Source organism: Hippocampus guttulatus, chromosome 10 (assembly GCF_054856545.1).
Source record: "Hippocampus guttulatus isolate MCC_2025c chromosome 10, RoL_Hgut_1.0, whole genome shotgun sequence".
NCBI classification, from domain to species: domain Eukaryota; kingdom Metazoa; phylum Chordata; class Actinopteri; order Syngnathiformes; family Syngnathidae; genus Hippocampus; species Hippocampus guttulatus.
The window spans coordinates 10,225,144-10,243,243 of record NC_141270.1 but is presented as its reverse complement, the minus strand read 5'-3'; the positions used below and the strand labels follow the sequence as shown (position 1 = coordinate 10,243,243).

At 39.6% G+C, this 18,100-nt stretch overlaps 1 protein-coding gene across 1 annotated transcript in view; it reads left to right on the top strand.

Annotated features, from left to right (window-relative positions):
* Positions 1-18,100, top strand: part of eys (EGF-like photoreceptor maintenance factor) — a 141,193-nt gene that overhangs the window by 68,897 nt on the left and 54,196 nt on the right. The window contains exons 27-34 of the mRNA XM_086122554.1: positions 5,136-5,307; positions 5,549-5,627; positions 6,171-6,241; positions 7,902-8,026; positions 8,540-8,664; positions 9,512-9,725; positions 15,966-16,156; positions 16,752-16,843. Coding sequence (XP_085978680.1) covers positions 5,136-5,307; positions 5,549-5,627; positions 6,171-6,241; positions 7,902-8,026; positions 8,540-8,664; positions 9,512-9,725; positions 15,966-16,156; positions 16,752-16,843 — 1,069 coding nt within the window. The remainder of the gene's footprint in view (positions 1-5,135; positions 5,308-5,548; positions 5,628-6,170; positions 6,242-7,901; positions 8,027-8,539; positions 8,665-9,511; positions 9,726-15,965; positions 16,157-16,751; positions 16,844-18,100) is intronic.

The window sequence follows — 18,100 nt, the reverse complement described above, 5'->3', positions numbered from 1 at the left end:
GAGGTCAGGAGTCAATACGGTGACATGATTCATGGGCGATCATGTTTATATGAATCGCAGTTTGGGCTGTTGTAATTTGTCACCCTCTGTTTTCTCTTCTTCACTCGTCATTAAGTAGCGCGTTTCCCTTGAGTGACGGTACAGAGCAATCAACACATTGTTGCGGTTTCCTCGGTCAGCACATTGTTGGACGATGATGATGTTGCAGTGCAGCGTCAGTGAATTTGCGCTGCTGGATGAACACGGCAAGAGAAACGCGTCATCAGTTCAATCTAGGCTGCCTAAAGTTTTCCGTTGTCTTCCAAATATGCCTTTTTTTCTTTTTATCTTTTATCTGAAACATTTAGAATTACACTGCATTGTTTTGTTTTAATATAGCATAGGAACACACAGGTGTCTGCTCTTTAATCCCCGTGAAAGGTTTTTTTGGATAAGAAGCCTTATTTGGTAACTGTATCCTAGCATAAAATTGACCCCCAACACAATTAAAGGTTAAATTGAAGTCAAAATAAAAGAAAGTACAATTAATGCTGTAACTAAAAGTCATTGTGGACTCTCTTTTTTTCCCCCTTTAAGGAATAACATCAAAGTATATCTTTTCAACTGAATGCAAACGCCGATACAACCTTTTTTATAAATTATTTTCCCTCTCCTCTCACAGTAATTCCTTGATCCTAAAAATAATGTTTTATAACCTTAAGTGGTAAATGATTTTACAGTGAAGAAGCACACTTTTGTAGCATTTTATTATAAAGATTTGAATCAACCCTGTGACCTTTCTATTGAATTCTAACTCCTAACTTTATCCTACCGAATGTTTTGAAATACAGGCAACATTGATTTTATCTTCCAGTGAATACTTTTTTGACACCAATTTATGGATTGCACGATATCTACCCAAACTCCTCTTCCCCTTACCCCTTGGTAGTTCGTTTTCTTTTCCAGTTGTGTATTGATATTTGCACTTTGAGGATTTGTGTGACCTCTGCACTCAGAACGATGAAATGTCGACAAAAGTAGACGAGAAAGAATTCTAAAACCTCCATTAATGTGTACAGTCCCGGCTTTATGCCTGATTCAGTTGCCGATGTTTGTTTGGAAGCCGGCTGATTGAAGTTGATGCTGGTGAGAAACTAAAGGATGTTTCTCCGTATGATAACTAATGAGGTGTCAAACGGACTCATGAGAGTTGATGATTTGGCTTGCAGCAAATATTTAGGTATAGCTTCTTCTTTTTTCTTTTTTTTTAACGGTAGTAGGATATTAAGTTAACATGAGGGACCTTGAACTAAAGAGTAAAGGATACAAGTGAGCCATGATATAATTTTATAGGTGCCTTGCCATTCACCCATCCTTTCATCCAACTACTTTCAACACCGCTTATTCTGAACAGGGTCGCATTTCGAGGAGTACTATTGACACCCACATCCACACCGTCACTGATTGGGAACCAATCCTACGCTGCCCGCATACGAGTCAGGCAAATGTACCACTACAACGTCAGTGACACTCTGTGTCTTGCCATTAAATTGATTTTAGATCCGTTCAATTCAGGTTCTATCCAGTTCATAAGAATAACAAAACAAGGCAACTCTCTATCCTTAATATTAAGTGTGAGGATCAATATGCCGAACTTAAGGACAGTACATTACAAAATTCATTTTTGTAACATTTGCCCAAACATATTTAGGATAATACATTCATAAATGTGAAGACCTGATTTGAATGGCTTCCTTTCTCTTATCAAGCATTTGTTTATTTATTTATTTCTATTGTCACCCCAGCGTCTAAAATGCCTTTTGGGCAGCTTTAACATACTCAAAGTGTAGCTGCCCCTGGTCCACTCGTATAAAACAGAACAAACAAGACAACACATTCCATGACAAAATGATCCACTGTGAAGAGCAAATCGATTACAGTATAAAACACAGCCTGTACTCATTTTCAGAGGTAGGAGCAAGCAAGTCTCAAGTCGTAACCTTCAAGGGTTACTATGGGGGGGGGGATCAAGTGGTGTCGCCGCCAAATTTCAACCAAGTTGATTCAAGTCATTACAGACTTTAAGCAAGTCGTAAGACTAGTCAGACAATCTTACTCAGTGACAACAAATATTGGAGTGATGATAATGTTTTTCCACTAATCATAACACTGAACATTTAATATTATATATAATCATAATATTAATATTTAACACATTAAAAGGGCAAATAAAGTACAACTGGGTTGAGGATTGATTGAATTTATTGCACAGCACTGTTTTGAAGTTGCATTTCAGACTCAATTTAACTCCACCTATTAAATAGGAGCGGGGCAGAACCCTCATGCCAACCGAACCTCAACAGTGGAAACCAACGATTCAGACAGTTTTCATAAACCCTTCCACACCTAGTTATGTTATTTAGCTGTACTTACATGTTCACAATCATACAGTTTTAACTGCTCTCAAATCAGACTTGATATTGCTCACTAAACTGTGATGTTAGATTACTTCTCCTTGTAGGTTATCTAGTGAAGTTAGACGTTGTTGTGTCTTCATCCTGTGAGTTGCAAACAAAATCATTGACGAGATAAGTAACACTTGAGACAGTGCGTAGAGAGGTGGGTGCAGCTCCCACTGGTCAGTACTTTCAACATTCTGCAAACCGAAAGCAAGTGTCGTAAGAATAACAATGATTGGTGCTGGTTTTTCCATGGACATAAAATTGTAAATTCAATTTTTGTTCTATGCTGTTTTTTTCTTTTCTTTTCTCTCCAATTCTTGTAGCTATCCCATTCTAGGGTTTTTTTTTTTTTTGCATTTCCAGACAAACATATTTATTTAAATAAAACAGAGATCCTATTGCTTCAAAACCTAGCGTGATAGAGACAATTGAAAATCAGTTTTAGATTCCGCACAGAAAATGTAGTTAAAAACTGCCGTCAGACCGAACTCAATATAAGTCACGGTCCCTGGTATTATCGTTGATGATTACAAGTACTTACAGATATTTTAATACAGTGATAGCTCAAAAGAATCTGGACTTTAACAATAAACCAACACCACTTAGTTTTACCAAAATACTGGATTAATAAAGCATCTGTCCTTGGGCATGTTTCAAAGAAAAGAAGAGGAAGAATGAGAAGTTTTTTTCAACTGTAATAGGAAGTTCTAACGGGAAAGGTCACTTACCACAGGATTTTTAATGAAAGAAAAACACACATGAATATATTTTAGTTAAATAAACAAACAAACAAACAAAAAGGCCGAGTATGCAATGTGACCCACGTCTTTGCAATCCATTGAAAATAATGAATGAGCCTGACAAAGCAGTTTACTGCATCAATGGGATATACAGTTCAACAGATAATCATTACATAGCTTGACAAGGGCATGCAGTATGCAACCCATGAGCAGCATCAAAGGATAAATCTGCCTAGTTAGTTTTCTTTTTCGCCAAAAAGACGAATAAAAACACATCACATACTCAAACTGCTTAAGTGGGTGCTGATATATATTTTTTATACAAGACATTTTGACAAACTGTATGTAAGTACGTCAAAACACATTTAATTTCCACTCTCTGGTTGTGTTTTTGTATTGATGTTATGAGGTTGCGTTCCCGCTGGTGTTGGTCAATAAATAGAGTCAATATTCCCTTGAATTTCATACCTCCAGCAGCTTAATCTAATATGAGACAGGATGGATCCTTGTTTTGGGTTTTATTTTCTTTTTTCTTTTTTTTTGTCTGTGTCAGAGTTTGACCCTCCGATCCCAATGTGGCAGCAGGGGTCGAGGAGCATCAGACCAAGCAATTTTCTTCCTTCCTCTCTTCAATTGTCAAACTTTCTTCATCCAATCTTGCATTGTCACAATACGTGTGTGTGTGTGTGTGTGTGTGTGTGTGTGTGTGTGTGTGTGTGTGAGAGAGGGAGAGAGAGAGAAAGGATACTTGAGTTTCCTACTCTGAACTCAGAGTGGCACCAGGCCATGTGTCCTGCTGCGTTTTCTTCATGGTTCAAATTATTGTGCTTTCAGAGATGTTCTCCTGAGTGGATATTTTCGGTGACCACTCTGGTCATTTTCATCTGACCTCGACCATCATTTTTGAACTCTCGTTCCCTGAATTTGTACTTTTTGTTCAGCCAACGTCTGTCAATCCTACACATAGTTCTGAGCCAAAATGAGTCAGTGTAGATTAAGCAGATCATGTTGACGATGTCTACATGCCTCAATACACTGAGGGGTTAAATATTTGTGTTAAGAAGCAGTTGAATACGAGGGTCATAAGGCACATACATCATTCGGGATGAGCTGTAAGAGGCTCGATGGATTTAATTTGAGTTTTTTATTTTTGCTCATACACTATTAAAATGGCTCACACAAACGAAGAAAATACGCTCACACAATCCTGAAAGCCTCTCATATGCAGAACTGAAATGCTCTAATGCACACTAGTGAAATGCCCTCATGCACATGAGTGAAACTTTATCAGGACACTAATGAAACACTAATACATACTCGTGAAATGTTTCACATGTTATTGAAAATGCTGTCATTCACACTACTACAATAAATTAGACGTATTCTCATGAAGACACGCAAGCTTCCTATTGACATCGTGGCTGTGCTGTTTCCCTCGAGATAGTCATGGATCATAATTTCATATTCATATTGTATAATCGCATATTATCTTAACCTGCCTTTTCGTCGGGAGACCGTCTGTATCAATTATAAGCTTCAAACCTATGCGTGGGAGAGTATGTACTGCACTTGCAGTATAAACTCAGTGGCCACCAAATTAGGTACATCGGGAAAAATGCCACGGTGCTATTGTGGAGTGGCGGTGGTGAAACTCTCTGTCATGCGTCTGGAAATAAGCACGCTTCGATCATTATTCAGCAAGTTGGAATAGAAAAAAATGATTTCTCCTTTGTGCCCCTTATTATTATTTTTTTTTCAATTAATCAAGTGGCCACCAGCTGTCCATCCTCATCTACACACTGACTTTACGAATATGAGTATGAAGATCCTGACTTACACTTTTAACTTTCGCTCTCCAAACGAACAATTGTATGAATTCTTTTTCCTTCAAGCTCTAAATAGCTACCCCTCCGGTTGAGTTGGACTATTTAAAGAAGTATGCTTTATTTCCTAGGGGCATGGTGTGACGTTAACATTGACGAGTGCATTTCAAAGCCTTGCCAAAATGGTGGGACATGTATCGACGAAGCCGATCGATATCACTGCGTGTGCCCCAACGGCTTCTTGGGCCCCGACTGTGAGACCAACATTGACGAATGCTTGTCGGCACCTTGTTTTCAAGGGAGGTAAGTATTTATCTCTGTCCCCTTCAAATGATTACGAGGAGCTGTGATGGAATTACTTTGAATTAAGGTCCCTCCTCATTGCCGTGATGATTTTCAGGATGTCAAATTAGATGTTTCTCAACATGTGTTTTGTGCAGCAATAGAGCTGCTTTCAAAGAAGCATTCTTTTTCATCTCCACTCTCATCATTTTTTACTACTTAAATCAATTCCGCCCCCTCACTGCTTCCGGGCCTACCTTAGCTGTCACGATGGAATCTCTTCCTACACGTGTCTTTGTGAGGCGGGATGGAGCGGCGGCAGATGTGAAGTAAACATTGATGTGAGTAGACTTCAATGATTAAACCTGCTGAATGTTCGGGAAGAAGAACTTTGTAGTCTTTGTGTGGTCTCCAGTGTCACTAACTTTATTGACTCTCCTGCGAGATCGTGGGACCGAAGTACCACGATCATGCAAACTTTGTACAAATACCTGATTAAAGTCAATTGCTCAGTCTAATGCGTAATTGATTCAAACACAACACATCTTCAGCTGGACTCTAAAGATAAGGCATTGAGTTTCTTATAATGTCTCTTTGAACATTTAGTTTAATCTCTTCTGATTGCCCGGTTTTGGTCTATAAGAATAGTGGACCAACCCAGTCACCTTTCGTGTTGTGTTAGCTGGAGCATTGGTGATAAGATTGTTGTTCACAATCATGTGTCGTGTTGTCAAATTGGATTTATCGCCGAGTCTATAAATTATTTCCGCCTGTGAGCAAACAAATATGCAGTTATTTATTACTGCCTCAGATAATATTTTGTACCTTTGTTGTGATCTCTTACGGATTATACTGTATTTGATGTAATGTATATTTCTCTACAGGACTGTGTTAACAATCGCTGTTTGAATGGTGCAACATGCATTGATGGTGAAGGGTTCAACTGTACTTGTAGGTGAGTTGAGATGGTTGCTCTTGTTGGACTAAAACATTTAATGTGCTATTGTAAACAGTGAAACTTGTATGGAGGGTGTGCGAGGAAGTGAACTGGCCAGTCATTGGTGCCATGCCTAATGATTCATGATTTTATAGAATGACCAATGGCAGTACAGTTTTTACCGTCAGAGGCTATGAAAGAAAGTGATGATAATACATACCTGTGCACAAAACGAATATACGTTTCCTTTTATGGATTTTCTGAATGTTGCAATGAGACAGAATGTAGTTTGTGGCCTTGGAATAATCATTCTAAACCTAGACAACCTTAAAAAAAAGTAAAAATGCTTGAATTTCACCTCAGATAAGGTGTAAGAACCTCAACTGTTCGACTGACATCTTTGCTTGCACAGTTCAGTCTGTCACCAATTAAAAATACATTTTGAGTGGAGCTGTGGTGTGTGTATTCGATCACATCGCCCACCAGTGCTTCGGGTATACTGCAAGCCAGTCATTACTATTTAATTGCAGTCTTTATGTCACTTGAGTGATGACACGCATCTAAACATATGTTGTCTGTGGTAAGAGTGAGGTAGGACTCTGCATCTCGCCTGGTCTCCTACAGTTAATTACTTTGTGTGACCTTGTGCTATATGCTGCTATATGGTCAGTGTCACGTTTTTAATATATCCGGGACAACCATGACTTCAAAAAGCCCACAGCTCTCATACGATATTGATTTAGTGGACTGCAATTTTATATTCACTTCAAGGTAAGTTTATGGGAGTGAATGTGTATTACAGGCAGGTAATGCGAGCTTTGCTTGGCATTTACAAATAAATGTGCAGTCCGACACAAACTAGAGGGACACATTCACAACTCCAATTTAAGAATACTATTTCATCAACAGAATGAAAAAAGGTAATGGAAAAATGTTTTGGGGAATGCATGTAGGAAGTAGATGTGGGGTAGAAGAAACATTACATTTACTCCTGCAATAATTTTTTTCCTGGTCAAAAAAACAGATTGTTTCATTTGCACGAGATGATTGAAGTGATGCAAATTCTGGTCTGCACCTGTCCAGCAAATAGCCTCAGAAGCACTCTGTGCATGTATGGCCAGCTCGGAGGTCATGCATGAAAAACTTGCTCATTCGTTCTTGCTGCTTTTGTCCATGATGAAATCAAAAATACCTTACACAGCTCACTTCACAACACAGGTGCAAAAAAGGAAAAAAAAAAGTCAACAGCAAAAATATATGATTGAAGAGGGTGCTATTTATGTGGTTAAAATGCTTCCTGAGGTCAAACAGTGGGTTCTTACCAAAGCGTGTGGATTTTGATATATCACCAGAAAAATGTTGCAATCAAATTAATAATAATAAGACACCATTCTTTACGACGGTATATATTAGAACAAAAAAGCATTTAAGACAAATGGTTAAATGTTTAACTGAGTGGAGAAATGGACAGCAAGACAAATAGAGATGAATCATCTACGTAAGGTATCCTGCTAAAAATTCTAAACAAATCTTAATAATAAGCCGAAATGAATTGCATGAAAAAAAGACAACAGCCAACAAGCTTTCTAATAAATAATGAAGCATCTCCTGGTCACAGCCACCTGAGTAGAAGGAACTGACATCCTCCCACGTTCACGAACATTATTTGTTTTCTTAGCTGTGCGCCAGGTTTCACGGGGGATTTATGTGAAGTGGAACTTAATGAATGTGGCTCATCTCCTTGCCACAATGATGCCGTTTGCCAGGATCTTATTAATAGCTACGTCTGCCACTGTCGGTCAGGTAAGTCGCTCACACGCTGAGGAGGTGACGTCTAGCCGACGAGCCCACGCTATCTGTTACGTGAACCCTTTTGTTACTCGTGAAACGACTGCAACGTTGTCTTCCCCGGCCCACTTTCCTGGAGTGCACTTTGCCATCTGTAAAGCATTTCAAAACTTAAAGAACATTCATATTAGACTCAAGGCAACTGACTGAGGTGGTGTGAAAGGTTACAATCACGCCTGTAAAGTTACTATTCTTCCGAACCTTCTCATAGTCATTTGCTTTTCTCTGGGGACCGATTTAGTCATACAGTATGAAGATAAAGTGATAAATAGACGATACTCCTGCGCCTCATTAAAATGTATGTCGCGCCCATACGCTTTAGTGAAAGCCTTTTCTTGTCTGTGCGTAAGTGTGAACCCGAAAAGAAGAAAATCGATGTGGGAGCATCTGATTGATATTCACTTCAGAGGGTGGAAGTGGGAGAGCCAGAGCTCACCAGTGCACTCTGTGGGCTTTTGTTCCTGGCAGGTTGGACAGGCCTTCAGTGTGAGGATGACATTAATGAGTGCCTTCCACAGCCCTGCAACCAGGGGATATGCGTTCAGGGTGATCCGGGCTACGGCTACACCTGTTTCTGTCGTCCTGGATTTGTGGTGAGGCTCCCCACCTGTTTCTGCCTCTCCATTTTTTATCTTTTTTTTTTTTTTTTTTTTTAAGAATTAACCTTTATCCTCCTGTACCCTCAACTCCCTCGACAATCATCCTTATGATGAAGCAATAACATTACTTTATTGGGCTGTTAAAATACTGGTGCTATAATGAATTGACAACGTCTCGAGTGCAAATGTTTCGCATGGGTGAACAAGACTAATTTGGATCAGTGGCAAATGAAGTCATGATACGTTTGTCATCCGCATTGATGCATTCTGAGGGTTATAAACCATTTTTAGATGAGGAGTCGTATTTGTTTAGTCAAATTGAAAGAAACCTTTCGAAATCGTGTTTTTGGTGTGATATTCTCATAACAATCTATTAAGCGAGCCGCTTATCCTCACGAGGGTCGCGAGCGTACTGGAGCCTATCCCAGCCGTCTTCGGGCAGTAGGCGAGGAACATCCTGAACTGGTTGCCAGCCAATCGCAGGGCAATATTCTCATGACAATTATGAAAGACCCCCCCCCCCCCACCACCACCACCACCACCAAAATTAACAAGGGCGCTTTTGCTTAGTACGACTGTCTCACAGTGCTATTTGGCTTATGCCCCGCCCCTCTCCAAAAGTTCTTTCAAAATTGGCAGGGTACTTTTTGTGAAACTATTCAAACAAACAAATACACATGCACTGGAAATTAGCCTCATTAAATTAGTCTTTCTGCATAAGACTACATTTGCATAAATAAATTTTTCAACGTGAACTTTATTTTTCATACTCTTAACCTTACATACAGTTGGTGTTTCATTTCACACTCGCGTCTACACGCTGTTTATTCCGTGTACACAGGGGAAGAACTGTGAGCACAACTATGATGATTGCCTCTTAAATCCATGTCCAGAAGCATATTCCTGTGTAGATGGCATCAACAAGGTCACCTGCCTCCCTCCTGCAACGGATGCTATTCCCTTGGAGACTGCACTCAAGAACATCACTCGCGGCTTTGCACCACGTGTGCAAACACCACCACTCAGCCCGTCGTCAACAGCTGCGCAATCCACAGGTACAAAACCACACTTGGCGGCGGGTCCTATAGGCGCGCAACTGCTGCGGTGTCCTTATGTTGCCTTTGGGATTGAAACGTTTAATTTTTGATTCATATGCAGAAAAGGTTGCATCAGGATTTTTTTGCTCGCTTTATTCCAGATTCATGCAGTGCTTGGTTTGACGCACTGTCTTGTGTATTTTCTCTTTATTTATTTTGGGAATGAGGAAGCAGGTCATCTGCAAATTGTCAGGCACAAAACTGAGGGCGGATTCTAAACAAATCAATTCTTTCCATAGCCTGTCCATTGACTGTTCTCGGGTCACTTTGGAATGATTGGAGACTCTCGAGTCTCTGAGTTGAATGTTTCCCAATAAAAATGTCATTCCTATTTTGGCATTCATGAAATTCAACGAGCCTTAGGCAATGACTTGTGTTGAGTCGGCATACCCTGACCACCTTAAGAATCTAGACGCATTTCACCTACAATGAACTCTTCGGTCGATGCTATGAGAAAAATAGCCTCACTCAAATTAAAAGATGTTGATTTCTTTCATGTTGTTGCTGTCTCCATAAGGTGTCGAAGCCTGTCAGGAGAGAAGTAAAACCCATCAATCATTTCAAATCAAGAAAGGTGTGTTGGCATATTCTATGTATATATGGTTGAGTTGGGCACATAGGGGGATGTTTAGAATGTGAAGCAGGATCCGGTGTTCAGTATCAAAGGGTCATCGACATAATCCCCTGGATCAGGCCGGTACATCTTGATATGGAACAGCACTGAGGCAAGGTCTCTCACCCTGATTGGTGCTGACTGAACTCATGTTGAATAGGTTGGCAAACATTTGGCAAAAATGTTGATCTCATTCAAAAGATAAAAGTCCAATCATTTCAACACGCTTTATCAGTCAGATGAAAGGTACAGATCACATATTTCATACGTTATTGCGATTGAATTGCGCTGCGTGAGAGAGGAGGCGGATTGTTTCTTCTTGACAGATGAGGTCTGCCTTCGCTTTGAAACTGTTCACAAAGCAGCAGAGCAGTTAAGCGGACCTATTGAACACAGACGAGCTCGAACCAATTCAGTGTGACACACTGAAATTCACTCTGGGCCAAACATAATGGAGTCATCCCAGCTACACCTGATCCATTCTTGGACCTCGGGTGAACTGTGTTAGTGCGGAGTTACATGTGTTGAGCGTTCATAAAGCATCTCATATACTGACAAATTTATAAAGATAGTGAATTAGTTTTAAGGTTTAGGGGCATGGAAACCCGCAAGTTAATCTAACTAGGTCACAATCTAAAAGAAAGCAGTGCCCTTGGTGTTGCTTGAAATAGAGATAGATGGTGCTTCTTCAAAACCCAGTCGGCTTTGCAACGTGTTTTAAAAAAACAAAAACGTCAATAGGAATTTAAACAGAGGCTTTGAGGTACAGTGACTTGGATTCGCACCGATGACTACAGCAAACCTTATTTCACAGACCAATCTCGTCTATTTCCTTTTCTGCCGCCGCTATGCACACAATGCTGTGCTCTGCAGTTTGAGAGTCGATGGAGATCTCAGAGGCCAGCGCTGGTGGAGAAGAACTGAATGCCGTTAAGACATGCTGACTTTCTTCGGCCTTATACACTTGCATAATATGACAGATATAAGGTCCAACACAAGGGCTTTAGTCGTATAAGATTTATAATGACAATAGTTAAATACAATTGACTGGTTGATCGATCACTGTCACTGAACAGTCACTGACGTAGTCACTCTTCTTGTACTACAAATACTACTGGTTACTCTAAAATGGTTCAATGATTTGTTGTTTACGATGATACTAATGCAGCGTGTTATACCGGAGACAAATTCCTTGTGTGTTCTACATACTTGGCCAATAAAGATGATTCTGATTCTGATTCTGATCGATCAGATGGGGCGGGGGGGCTCAACAATATATTTATTTTTTAGTTTATTTCCAGTGCAGTAGAACTTCACTCCTTCGAACTGTTTTTAATCATTAATTTATTTAAGTACTTGGAAAGCGCTGATAGTGTTGTGGTACATTAAAAAGGGGGAATAAACAAAAATAAACCATGCAGGGGACTCACTGCGTCAAAAACAGTCACAACTACTACAGGTCCACGCCACACTACGCTGCAAGTAAAATTAAAAGCATACAGCATAACCTATATTAAATGAAATGCTCTCTGATAGTAACAGCCAGTCATTATTTTCGTCAATATTTTTTTATCTTACCGTGCATATGTCAAACACTTCCATCTACTTGAAATACTTGGAGTTTGGAATGCGTTGATTGTAGAATATTGCCACCGAGTCACGGATACACTCACGTTTGGAATGCGCATGAATGAAGGACAGCCTGAAGGAAGTCCTCTGAATTATGAGTAATATTTATTATTTAAATCCATTCAATAAAAACATAAATAGACGGACGGGTGTGAAGTCCAAGGATAGAATTACGAAGCAAAAAGAACTGTTACACTGAGGATGCAGTTTTTTACCACATAACAGTCAGCTGAGGTTTCTTCTGTCTCCAGAAAAATATATATTTTTTCCCCCCAGAAAATGTTGAAGGTAATGAATGACCTTTTGCCCCCCCCCTTAAGGCACAGAAATTGCAAGAATCCAAGAATGGTCCTTCGCAGTATTTTATCTCTGTCGTGTGACAAGTTCAATCAGTCAGTCTATTACATTACATTAACCGATAAATCAAGAACAAAACACCCTGCGGTTTTTTTCAATATATGGAACATAAAGCCTACGTCAATTAAAAGTCATCAGGTAAGGTCTGCCTTACAATAATTGTTCTTAAACTTAAACATCTGACAAAATATATGTGTTTTGTGTTTTTCCACAGTGGAATGACTTGTGTTATAACCTGACATTCCCTCACTGGCACATCGTACAGTTCACCTTCATGACTGACATGTCATGAATGTATGAATTATATCAATTCTTTCACCTCCTTAATGGACGGGTAGCAGGACACGATGTAATTACGCTGGCTCTAAAAGATTCATATTCCCACTAAGAGAAGTTTCTGTTCTTCTAAAAGAAGAAAAGGCATTTGAACACGCTGCAGTCGAGGAAAAACAGCAATAGAATATCCATTGTGCTTTAAACCTGTAAATATAGTCATAACCTTAGCCATAGTATTAAAATAAAAATGTGGATGCTTTTCACCAGCATTTACGACCGTGCGTTTTACATGTCTGCCACAGTTCGAATGTTTGGGTTTGGAATTTCGACTTCAGTGGGCAGTTTGTGTGTTCTCCTCGTACATGCATAGGTTTTTTTTTCCTGGGTACCTTGTCTTCCTCCCACGTTTTAAAAACGTACATGTTAGGTCGACTCCAAATTGCTCATAGGCGTGAATGAGAGTTTGAATGGTTGTTAGGTGACAAGCCCAAATTATAGCCCACTTCTTGCCAAAGGTCTGCTGGGAAACGCTCCAGCTAACCCGCAACCAGAATGACTACAAGTGGTGTGGAAAATGGATTTAGATACATCTGCTCTAGATAATCACATCTAATAAAAGCAGGGGACAGATTAATGCTAAACGTCCCTACAGACACTGCAACTCTCCCGTATAGCCATGAGAAAATTAACACTCATGGGTGATAAAAGACGGGAATAGTGTTTTGGACAACAACACAAAAACAATATTTCATCAGTGCGTCGTTATGAAATGACAAATTACAGCTCAATCAAAGGGCAAAATCTGAAATCACTTATGGACTGTCTGGTCAAAATTTGAAACAACTTGACCATTTTTCAAATGTGAGAGGCCCCACACGATAGGTAAAGAAAAATCCGTCTGCGTTATTACTGCTGCTGTTCCCACTTGCATGTTGTACTTTAGAACACAGCACAGACACTTGACTTAACACACTATCAACAATCAAGGGTCTTGTCCTCAAGCCGGAAATCTGGTGTAGTACTGAGACTGCTACAGAAGAAAGAAGAAAAACAAGTACATGAAAGTAGGCCAGATGATAGCTTATCTGGTAAATACAGCACAGGGGCAATATCTTGCCAAAAGAAATTATTTTCATTTCCATTGTGGTGAATGACTAAAAAAAAAACAAAAAAACCACCAAACTTAAAACAGTTGCTCCTCCATTTCTAATGTCCAGTTCGCTTCCTGATTGGTTCTGTTTTGTGTCGAAATCTATTATTTTGCCAGCCTCATTGTTAACCCCACCAGTTTCCATTTTTTGTGGGGTTTTTTTGTTTGTTTTCCATTTATGATCGTGGGCATTGACAGTTATCAATGCACATGGAAATCTCTCTTACCGCATCTTAATCCATAACATAATGATGATGTTAAACGGACGCTTGCTGACTTTGGTTGGAAGGGAGAAATCAGGATCAAAATGGGCGAGTTTATCCTTGTGTGTATACCATACTGAAGCAAATCAGCCTCATAATTGACCATCATGGGAATGGCATGGTTTGATGAATTAACCCAAAAGTGTTTTGGAGTTTTTCTTTTAGACATCTGGTGTGCGTTTTTATTTCAACGGACTGCTGGCCTTTTAAAAAAAAGTTCTCATCCTCTCTTCCAAAAATAGGTGTCCGTCCGTCCAGGACGGACACCTATTCTGTTCCGTCTCAGGGGCGGAATGCCCATCTCTGATTATTTGGTTGTCAATTTCAGAGGTGTACATCCTTTTTCATGTTTTGTCAATCTTCTAGTCAGATGAGAGCTGCTTCTTGGTATGATACAGAGCAGTTTGAAAACCCCAACAATGAACATATAGTTGTATGAAAACTGGGGGTTATTCTCTTTTTGGACATTTTTAGCCACAGCTCTTCGAGTGCAAGTGTTCCTAACGTTGGGACTTGTGAATGTATGTACAAATATGAGAAAACCATTGAAAAGGTAAAAGAAAGGGGGGACCTTTGAAGGTGAAGCTGGAGTTATCTGTTAATTAGTTACGGGACTACTTCCTTGCAGCAGGCTCATACTACATCAAAGACTACTTCAGACTAAACAAGGCTTTAAAATGAATGAAAAGCTTTGTCTCTGGGGGGTAATTTTACATCATCAGCACTGGCAACTTGTATTGCCAGGAGTGAAGAACGCAGCGCTGCATCATTGCGTTGTTGGTTTATCCTCATTAATTCACAGATCAGAGTGGGTATGCTCCTTGTGATTCTCTTTCCTTTTTTTTTTGTCGGTGGTTTTTCCTCAGGGTATTGGTCGTATCGCTTCCCAGTCCAAATGGGGTATTGAGGTAAACTTGCTCGTGAAATGCTCTGAGGAGCACGCTGTCAGATCAGAAGTGCTTGCCAACCTATTAGGACTTGACGTGTAACAAATATTGATAGCGGTCTCACTTGCTTGCTCGATTAATCATGGCAACAACTTAAAAGGAGCGCTTCTGATTTCTCTAGTGGAATGAATGTTTTTCTTCCTCCCTCTCCCCAGATAGGAACGGACAGAGCATGAGACAGGTGCATCCACAAATGCTTTTCAATAGAACACACTCCCTGCTTTAGCTTCTCAGTAACAGATTGCAGGCTTTCTTTCAAATGTGAAGATTATTGAGCATGAGGTCCCAGTCCGAGCCTGTCGTTTGAGTTGGTCTGCGTGACTACGCTCAAGAAGCTTACGGGCAAGGGATACTTGAACAGGAGTGTCCCATAATTGCCTCTTCTCGCGGATGATACAAGACAAGTTATTCCGCTATAAAACTCGGCATGTAATAAATGTGCATGACTACATTCAGCTTCTCTCTCCTGATATTGTGTCATTTGCATGCTTCGCAGCTTTCCCAGTGAATAAGATGGGTTTCAGTTTGCCTCGACAGTGAGCAAAAAGGCACTTGCATAATGTTGAAGGATTCTTTGCACTTCTTTTCAAATAAAATCAATCTACCCTTGCTTCCTTGCTCGTTTTCCTCTTATGCGTCTTTCAGCTGTATTCTATTTCTGTTGCCAAGGTTATTTGATCGATACAGGTTACATTTACATTTTATGCTGCAACAAAGCAAGAGACTCGGAGGAATACAAACAGCGAGTTCAAGTCTGTCTCACATCGCCTCAGCTAGGCATGGAAGCTTTTCCGTGAAGTTCCATAAACTCACCCAGAGCAACCGCCTCTCTACGCTAGGAGTGGGTGGACAAATGATTTTCATTTTTCCGTTTAGGGATGAATAGTGGATCTCCGTAGAATTGACTATAAAGATGCACAAACCTTTTCCATCACTTCAACATCTATGTTTGTATCCCCTTAGATTCAAAATATCTCCAGTATTTTGGAAATTCTTACCTGGAGTTTGAAGGGATCCACCTAAGCATCATCAACAACGTAACTGTGAGATTTCAGACGCAAGCAGACCGTGGAACTATTATTTATGTGGGCCAAGGACCAGATAAGAGAGATTTCGTTTTCATGGAACTCTTTGTCATGGATGGGATGCTACAGGTAAAACTTTAAGACAAGGACAGCATGTCAGGTGAAAAAAAATGGAGTGTTTTTCACTTGGAGGAAAAAAAAGTCAATTTTACACAGGGAGTTCTTGATTTGTTTTCATAGTGTGACTTAATGTTACAAAAAAAAAAGTCACTCAAGGGTTGTGCAACATGGCAAGTGTCAAACGACTACCTTAGTGGAATGACCACTAACTACTGTGTGTTTGCGATTGCACTGCGGTATCCAAAATGAGACCCCAAAAATGTTTTTTGGGGTTACGAGTATTCCGCCTGACACCAGCAATGAACTAGGTCACTGGAGGAGCGGCATGGCTAGAGGTTCGTACAGCGGCCATCTCCAAACCTAAATCTTGTGGCCTCATTCCTCAATGCTTGAGTGATTATCTATTATTATTATTATTTTTAATGAAAAACTCTCCTTGTGAAGTTTAGTTTGAATTTCTGAGTGGGGGAGGAACCTTTACTCATATATCACTCCAAATTATTTTCAGTGTCAATGAAACATAATTTTGTGTCAATGATAAAAACAGTAATTCCCAGAGAATACGCTCACATCCGCAGTAATGTTTGTCACAATTTACTTTCAGTATGTCTTTTCCTGCAATGGAGGGGATGATGGCACTTGGATTAACACACAAATTCACGTTGATAACGGCCAAGTACACATTGTCAACATCAGGTATGTTCTTTTTCAATGAGTTCCAGCGCACTGTGAGGGATTATCACATCCCTGAATTGCTTGTGTTTAGGAGTGGTAATTTCAATTCACGGTTCTGACTTGGGTTTGTAAATAAACAAATCTATCTTTGGCTATATTTCATTTAATGAGGAAGAAGAAGCCTATTTGTATCATAAGCTTCTTAGCTTTACGTAACATACAAAATATGTTCAAACGGTATTAGCGCCTCAGGTGGTATTAACTTCCCATCCCGCGTCATCCGCTTGTGTCAAGTATTGAAGCGTTTGTTCAAATGAATGACTGTAAGTCAAATCAGAAGAGAAGTCATTTATAGTTTATTACCAACAAGCCTACTTTTCAAAGAACCGGATGACAATGCTGCTATTAAAAAGCATTAGTGATCAGCGGGAATGCTTTATTGGCTGTTCTCAAGTCTTAATTTGCAGTTTTTCATGATGAAAACATTAGCGATCAAGAGCCAAGCACAAAATCAATGTTTCAAAGATTTAAAGTAAGGCTGCAAACCCTTTGAGATATTTTTCTTTAGCCTTGGCACAATCTTACCATCACTTTTCAATAATATTGCGAATTCTACAACTGTAATAACCATTTTGGCAGTTGTTTTGTAATTACCGGTATGCTTTAAATGTATCGTAGTTGAGATAGAAAATCCACACAGTCATTTTTCTCAAAAGGCCAAAACCTTGAAAGGAGAACTAGTTGCTGAAGAGCTTCCGGTTTGAAATGTCTTTGAGCAAGGCACACAATTAAGTGTTGCCGCTCTTAACTGTGGCGACAAGAAGCAGGAAAAGTAATGAGAAAAACACAATTCAATATAAAATAGCAAGGTTGCCGCAGCATTCATTCCTTCGCATAATAGAAGTAAAAAAGAGTGGGATTTTTTCCACGTCACTGCTCTAATTCGTCTTGCAAATGCACATTGCATATAGATTAAAGATACAACAATACTCAAGTTTAAATGTGAATATATGTATACAAATGCCCTATGGCATTGTTCGTTGATTTCAGGGTTGCCATGAAATGACGAAGAATAATGGAATTACTTTGTGTACATTAAAGATGAATCACTTTGGAGTAAATGTTTTTTTAAAAGGCAAGATTGACGAACAAGTGGAGGAGAAACAAGAAAAAAAAACATTTAAACCTTGAAGTAAGCTATAAGTACGTCATACTATAGAAGTTGTTACTGTATCCAAAAATAAAAACTCGGCAAAGCTGTTGACATGATCTCTGATC